Source organism: Notolepis coatsorum (genome assembly GCF_963971535.1).
Source record: "Notolepis coatsorum genome assembly, chromosome: 5".
NCBI classification, from domain to species: Eukaryota; Metazoa; Chordata; class Actinopteri; order Aulopiformes; family Paralepididae; genus Notolepis; species Notolepis coatsorum.
Window position 1 is genome coordinate 124,120,965 of NC_140169.1, and position 8,249 is coordinate 124,129,213.

Sequence of the window (8,249 nt, forward strand, 5' to 3'; positions counted from 1 at the left end):
ACTCTGAGTTGGTACAAGGCCTATGTTGACCAGCTGTGGAGAATTGGCCCTTGGTAACATTCACATTATAGGAGTCCTTGAACTCTTGAGTGAGGTCAAGTATTATTGAGCATTGAAAGCAAACAAGTCAGCCATTGCTGATCCTCTTGACTGTTTCAGAGAGCAGAAGGACATTATTGATGCTCTGACTGAGAGCAGAATGACATTGATGATGCTCTGTGACTGACTGAGAGCAGAATGACATTGATGATGCTCTGCGACTGTCTCAGAGAGCAAGACACTGAAATCTAAATGTTTGCTTGACCTTTAGGCAATTGCATTGTGTCAATGACATTTTAAATGTCTTTGGCTCCGTCCATCCTGAGGCAGGTGAAGACTCTGGTAGGGAGACTGATGGAGGCAGGGCAGAGGAGAGCTCCGTTAGGCTTTACTCTCCAATCTCCAGTGTGGACGTGGTGTGGGTGTCGTCGCCTGTCTTCACCTCCTGCCACGGTTCAAATCCCACCTTTTCAGCCATGTACGCTGCTCTTTGGTCAGGTCCAATAGGTACCCGAGATACGTATGAGGAGAATTAGCACAAGAGACGACATATGTTATGAGGAGGACACATTAGCTGAAAGACGCTAAATGAATACACAACATTTGTAACTGGAATTTAACAAAAACAATGTCTATATTTTACTGAACGTGCTAGGAGTATTTAGAAACAGTTATGGAAATACTGTTAAATAGAAAACAAATTATGTGTCCATGTGAAGGTATGGGTTTAGGTGTCTAGCTACATAGTGTGTGTGTGTGTGTGTGTGTGTGTGTGTGTGTGTGTGTGTGTGTGTGTGTGTGTGTGTGTGTGTGTGTGTGTGTGTGTGTGTGTGTGTGTGTGCGTGTGCGTGTGCGTGTGTGTGTGTGTGTGTGTAAATGAATTAACCTAAATATGTACTGGACTGAGTTGAGACTGCAGGGGAAGATTGCGTGTCTCCCTGTTGCGGACCATTCTCTCTCTCACTCTGTGTTAAAATGTTTTGCCATAGATGAGTGCATTGTTATCTTTACTCTGAAAGCGAGATTACATGTCTTACCATCTAAACTGAATCTCTCCATCTGGTTTCCAGGCAGTCATGCTCCTCACTGTATTCATCATGACAATAACCAAATAGCTGAAACCATGTCCCACATCTTAAATGGTTGCCATGTATACAGGGGCCTCTACATAAGTAGGCATGACAGAATAGTAGATTTGATAGCGAAAGATATCTCTCTTATTTTTTAGGTCCTCCATCACGCTGTTTAAGCATTCTACTGTGAAGCCAAGCATGTTCAACCTGTGCAATGATGATTCCATGTTCTCTAGTATTACAGCTAACACCCCTGATGTATTTGTGGTAAATGAACACCTTAGGGAGGTGTCCATTCTTGAGGTTGGCTGTACTTTTGACTACAGCTTAGAAGAAGCCTTCCTAACCAAAATGCTGAAATACCAACAGCTACAGCAGACCATCTCACAGCTAGGCTACAGATGTAAACTCCTAGTTTTTATCTTTGGCAGCCTAGGGCATGTGCACAAGTTGGTTGTGAGGGGCCTACAAATAGCCGGTCTCCCCAAAAGGAAGGCCAAGCAGTTAGCCAGGTACTGCCCAGTATCAGCAATTATAGGAAGCCGCTCAATTTGGAGGAGGCGCTGTTACCTTTTCCCATGATTCTGCCGTCCATGCACCTTGTACCCAACTGTTCTTTCATAATTTTCTGACTGCACTCGCATTGTTTATGTCCTATGAGGCCTCCTTGTACTTCTGTTCATGTGGACATAAATAAACATTTCAAATGTGTGCAACAGCAACTCAAGGCTCCCAGCACCTTTTCTTGGCTGTACAGTCGGAGGTGCTTGAGTCTACCTGCTCCTCAGCATACATACTAGCCCTTCACTGGACACCGGGGCAGAAGGCTGAGGAGTTAAAGAGATAATATTTGAAACCCTAGCCATTTTTGCTCTTTGCCAATGATGTTGATCGGTAGAGTCCTTTCTCAGCACAATCCATACTGTTCCTCATTCTACACAAACCAATGCAATGTCAATGGGGTAAAGTTGCAATATGTAGAGGTTGACGGATGACACAATCTACTTTGTGTGCACTGTGGAGAATATTTCAGTCAGCTTTTACAGACAATAGCATTGCATTGGTTTGTGACTACAGTAACTAGACATGGTTAAAAGGACCAAACAACAACATCATTGGTAAGTATAGTTCCCCAAGGGAACTGCAAGATTTTCTGAGAAAGAAAATGCAGAAAGAATGTCTAAGTAAACCACACAATCTATCCCGTCTAAATGATCTGTCCTCAGTGCTCACAAGATATTGTAGTGACAGAGACTCACATGAAGGCTATCCGTGTCCCTCAGACTGGCAATGGTATTCAGAACGTGTCTTGGGTCCACACTGCCTACCAGCAAAGTATTGACTGACCTCTCCTGTCTCACAGGGTCTGAGAGAGAGAGGTAGGTTGCATGCATGTCTTTGTGTGTGAGAAAATCAGAGCACGCAAACATGGGGAGGACATGAGAACTCTGCTAAACCACTGCGCTGCCCAAACAACAGTCCTGAGTGTAGCAGGTATATAAAATATACTAATGTTGTATTCCACAAAGATCCCTCCCTAACGTTATTACTTTAATTTGTTTATTATTATCTTTTACTCTCATAGTCTTTTATTTTGAAGCCGTCGTCACTTCCTGCCGAAGTGACGTACTTACTTTGTCGCCCGCCTCCTTCCGTTCAGTCTGGCTGAGTAAGGAAGGAGGTAAGAGCTGTCCCATGTCCCCAGAACTTATTAATGGTTTAAAAGAACGTACTATTGTAAATAATTTACCGGGCAATGAACCGGAGTTGTATATATTGGTAACTGTGTTAATGCGAACAATTCTGCACTTTTTGTAATGTGGTTTAGCTGTGGTGGCGAACTATTGTATGACACATGCTGACTGAGTTTGTGGTAATGGCTGAACAATGCGTGTAGGCCTCGTTCTGACTGCGTGACATATTTCTCCCCCCTTGTAGCCTAGGCAAGTTATTGACGCCATCTGCTGGCCAAGTGTTGATATGTACCTGTGGAATGTCTTCTCCAGGTAATTGGAGATATCTTATTGGTTATTTTGTATTATTTCATTGTGTTGTTTTATTTTAATGGATATTTCAATGTATCATTCAAAACGTTCAGTCTGGCTGAGTAAGGAAGGAGCCTAGGCAAGTTATTGACGCCATCTGCTGGCCAAGTGTTGATATGTACCTGTGGAATGTCTTCTCCAGGTGAAATAAAACACACTGAATTGCCACAACTGAGTCTTCACTTCCACTACACGACGACGACACAGAGGGGTGACCTTAGACCAGTTACAGTGGTACCGTTGACCCGGATCGGAAGCATCAACACCAGCTTGATCACCGGAGGTTGCTGCGGACGTCAGAATCACAGAAGAAAGGGAGCTGAGTCATTGGAAAAATGCTGTGATCACTATAAATTTTTTTTGCAATGAGGATCAAGACTAGCTTGATTACCGGAGGTCGGAGGAGGAAGAGGAAGAAGAAGAAAAAAAAAGTTCCCTTGGGAGGGTTGTGTCGAAGTGACTGTGTCACAGTTGAAAGGACATTGTGTTCTTTCTGAAAAAAGGGGACATTGTGTTCTTTCTGAAAAAAGTGGACATTGTGTTCTTTCTGAAAAAGAAGAGGATGTCCAGTGAATGTCCATTTTTCTGTCTCTGTTCTAGAGGACAGTGGAGGTTATTGAAGAGGACTGGTGATCAGTTTTTGTTTTTCTGTTTTTGTTAGAGGTGCTGAAGCATTTGGAGAATTTTTTTTTGTGATTAATGGAATATGTATAATTTCTTTCCCTTCTTTCCTGATAGCTCGTTTTGTAGTGAGAGAAGGAAGATGGATCCCTATGTCGTAGAGGGGAGTTCATAATTTTTTTTTGATATTGGTTTATATACTTGTACATAGTGTAATTGGGGATATGGTTATATGGCAGTGAGCAGAGCCTGGAATTTTGTTGTCATGTCACTGGAACTCTCTGCTCTGGTGCAGAGCTGGTGCCCTACAGTATACAGAGTCGGGAACTCTCTGTCATGTCACAGGGATTCTGTGCTTTGTGCAGAGGCCAATTTTTTTTTTTTTGATTTCACGCTCCTTGATTTCCGCGTCCTGTGTTTGTATCTTAAGTGTTTAGGTTGTAGGGCGGGTTGCCGTAGTTGCTGCAGTTAGCTCACACCGTGTGGTCAATGGGTAGTATACTATAGTGACTGCGGTTAGCCTTTGCAGGGCAGTGTACTGTAGCGGCTGCAGTTAGCTCACACCTTAGAAACCGACGTTGTCTAGGTCAATGGGTAGTATACTGTAGTTGCTGTAGTCAGTGCATATTTGTTTAGTCTGTGTACACTTTTATCTTGCACTGTGACACTGTAGGTGGCGTATTTACCACATGTGCTCGCAGGTAGGATATGGGACTCGAGTAGGCCGGGTAGGTTTGGTGTATAAGGCACCAAGCGATTCTAGGAGGAACATAGGACTGTACACCCTTTTGTTTTCTCTGAACCTGTTTGACAGGTAGCTTCTAGCTGATTCTGAAGATACGTTTCTTCATGTAAACCCGTGCCGGTTCTGACGTGTGTTGGAGGTCCCTGTTAGTGTGTGTCATGTCTGCCGGTTCTGACGTAGTGTTGGAGGTCCCAGTTAGTGTGTCCTGTAGGTTCGGGATTTTAGCGGAATTCAGGGGGGGAGTATGTAGCAGGTATATAAAATATACTAATGTCGTATTCCACAAAGATCCCTCCCTAACGTTATTACTTTAATTTGTTTATTATTATCTTTTACTCTCATAGTCTTTTATTTTGAAGCCGTCGTCACTTCCTGCCGAAGTGACGTACTTACTTTGTCGCCCGCCTCCTTCCGTTCAGTCTGGCTGAGTAAGGAAGGAGGTAAGAGCTGTCCCATGTCCCCAGAACTTATTAATGGTTTAAAAGAACGTACTATTGTAAATAATTTACCGGGCAATGAACCGGAGTTGTATATATTGGTAACTGTGTTAATGCGAACAATTCTGCACTTTTTGTAATGTGGTTTAGCTGTGGTGGCGAACTATTGTATGACACATGCTGACTGAGTTTGTGGTAATGGCTGAACAATGCGTGTAGGCCTCGTTCTGACTGCGTGACATATTTCTCCCCCCTTGTAGCCTAGGCAAGTTATTGACGCCATCTGCTGGCCAAGTGTTGATATGTACCTGTGGAATGTCTTCTCCAGGTAATTGGAGATATCTTATTGGTTATTTTGTATTATTTCATTGTGTTGTTTTATTTTAATGGATATTTCAATGTATCATTCAAAACGTTCAGTCTGGCTGAGTAAGGAAGGAGCCTAGGCAAGTTATTGACGCCATCTGCTGGCCAAGTGTTGATATGTACCTGTGGAATGTCTTCTCCAGGTGAAATAAAACACACTGAATTGCCACAACTGAGTCTTCACTTCCACTACACGACGACGACACAGAGGGGTGACCTTAGACCAGTTACAGTGGTACCGTTGACCCGGATCGGAAGCATCAACACCAGCTTGATCACCGGAGGTTGCTGCGGACGTCAGAATCACAGAAGAAAGGGAGCTGAGTCATTGGAAAAATGCTGTGATCACTATAAATTTTTTTTGCAATGAGGATCAAGACTAGCTTGATTACCGGAGGTCGGAGGAGGAAGAGGAAGAAGAAGAAAAAAAAAGTTCCCTTGGGAGGGTTGTGTCGAAGTGACTGTGTCACAGTTGAAAGGACATTGTGTTCTTTCTGAAAAAAGGGGACATTGTGTTCTTTCTGAAAAAAGTGGACATTGTGTTCTTTCTGAAAAAGAAGAGGATGTCCAGTGAATGTCCATTTTTCTGTCTCTGTTCTAGAGGACATTGGAGGTTATTGAAGAGGACTGGTGATCAGTTTTTGTTTTTCTGTTTTTGTTAGAGGTGCTGAAGCATTTGGAGAATTTTTTTTTGTGATTAATGGAATATGTATAATTTCTTTCCCTTCTTTCCTGATAGCTCGTTTTGTAGTGAGAGAAGGAAGATGGATCCCTATGTCGTAGAGGGGAGTTCATAAATTTTTTTTGATATTGGTTTATATACTTGTACATAGTGTAATTGGGGATATGGTTATATGGCAGTGAGCAGAGCCTGGAATTTTGTTGTCATGTCACTGGAACTCTCTGCTCTGGTGCAGAGCTGGTGCCCTACAGTATACAGAGTCGGGAACTCTCTGTCATGTCACAGGGATTCTGTGCTTTGTGCAGAGGCCAATTTTTTTTTTTTTGATTTCACGCTCCTTGATTTCCGCGTCCTGTGTTTGTATCTTAAGTGTTTAGGTTGTAGGGCGGGTTGCCGTAGTTGCTGCAGTTAGCTCACACCGTGTGGTCAATGGGTAGTATACTATAGTGACTGCGGTTAGCCTTTGCAGGGCAGTGTACTGTAGCGGCTGCAGTTAGCTCACACCTTAGAAACCGACGTTGTCTAGGTCAATGGGTAGTATACTGTAGTTGCTGTAGTCAGTGCATATTTGTTTAGTCTGTGTACACTTTTATCTTGCACTGTGACACTGTAGGTGGCGTATTTACCACATGTGCTCGCAGGTAGGATATGGGACTCGAGTAGGCCGGGTAGGTTTGGTGTATAAGGCACCAAGCGATTCTAGGAGGAACATAGGACTGTACACCCTTTTGTTTTCTCTGAACCTGTTTGACAGGTAGCTTCTAGCTGATTCTGAAGATACGTTTCTTCATGTAAACCCGTGCCGGTTCTGACGTGTGTTGGAGGTCCCTGTTAGTGTGTGTCATGTCTGCCGGTTCTGACGTAGTGTTGGAGGTCCCAGTTAGTGTGTCCTGTAGGTTCGGGATTTTAGCGGAATTCAGGGGGGGAGTATGTAGCAGGTATATAAAATATACTAATGTCGTATTCCACAAAGATCCCTCCCTAACGTTATTACTTTAATTTGTTTATTATTATCTTTTACTCTCATAGTCTTTTATTTTGAAGCCGTCGTCACTTCCTGCCGAAGTGACGTACTTACTTTGTCGCCCGCCTCCTTCCGTTCAGTCTGGCTGAGTAAGGAAGGAGGTAAGAGCTGTCCCATGTCCCCAGAACTTATTAATGGTTTAAAAGAACGTACTATTGTAAATAATTTACCGGGCAATGAACCGGAGTTGTATATATTGGTAACTGTGTTAATGCGAACAATTCTGCACTTTTTGTAATGTGGTTTAGCTGTGGTGGCGAACTATTGTATGACACATGCTGACTGAGTTTGTGGTAATGGCTGAACAATGCGTGTAGGCCTCGTTCTGACTGCGTGACATATTTCTCCCCCCTTGTAGCCTAGGCAAGTTATTGACGCCATCTGCTGGCCAAGTGTTGATATGTACCTGTGGAATGTCTTCTCCAGGTAATTGGAGATATCTTATTGGTTATTTTGTATTATTTCATTGTGTTGTTTTATTTTAATGGATATTTCAATGTATCATTCAAAACGTTCAGTCTGGCTGAGTAAGGAAGGAGCCTAGGCAAGTTATTGACGCCATCTGCTGGCCAAGTGTTGATATGTACCTGTGGAATGTCTTCTCCAGGTGAAATAAAACACACTGAATTGCCACAACTGAGTCTTCACTTCCACTACACGACGACGACACAGAGGGGTGACCTTAGACCAGTTACATGAGCACAATGAGATCCGTCATTTACAGTAAAACACTCATTCTGGACATCATAACAGCTTTGTTGATATGAGTAAAAAGGGACTAACCCCAAACCTTGGGACTTGATTTTGACAAAAAGTATTTGCAAAGACCATACCAGAAGCTGTACTCTGGGAGATGATATTGGAGCATGTGTCACCAGAACCCCAATGGAAAGTACCCCAGTCTACAGCTAGGAGGTGCAAGCGCACAGGTGTACTTTCCCAAAGAGCTCAGCTGATCATCCCATACCAGATTTCCCCAAGACCACAAGCAAGACAAGGAGAAAATGTTTGAGATACAATAGGTTTTTTTAATTTATTACAAAATATGATATATAGCACATGAATTCATAAGTTTATTTAAATAGCAATTTACTAGACTAACTAAAATACCATGCCCTTAGGCCTAGGGTAGTTAAGAACGGAGATGCTCCCTGCACTATAGGTCAACCCCCCCAGCTGTTATTCCCACCCACCTACTTGCCCTTCCCCTAAAACAC

General features: G+C 43.1%; 1 protein-coding gene across 1 annotated transcript in view; it reads right to left on the reverse strand.

The window, feature by feature from the left end:
* Nucleotides 1-7,149, reverse strand: part of LOC311228332 (tyrosine-protein kinase FRK-like) — a gene marked incomplete at both ends in the record, with an annotated part of 40,662 nt that extends 33,513 nt beyond the window's left edge. The window contains 3 exons of the mRNA XM_084314241.1: nucleotides 3,388-3,444; nucleotides 5,558-5,614; nucleotides 7,087-7,149. Of these exons, the coding sequence (XP_084170367.1) occupies nucleotides 3,388-3,444; nucleotides 5,558-5,614; nucleotides 7,087-7,149 (177 nt within the window). The remainder of the gene's footprint in view (nucleotides 1-3,387; nucleotides 3,445-5,557; nucleotides 5,615-7,086) is intronic.
* Between the last annotated feature and the right edge of the window lie 1,100 nt (nucleotides 7,150-8,249).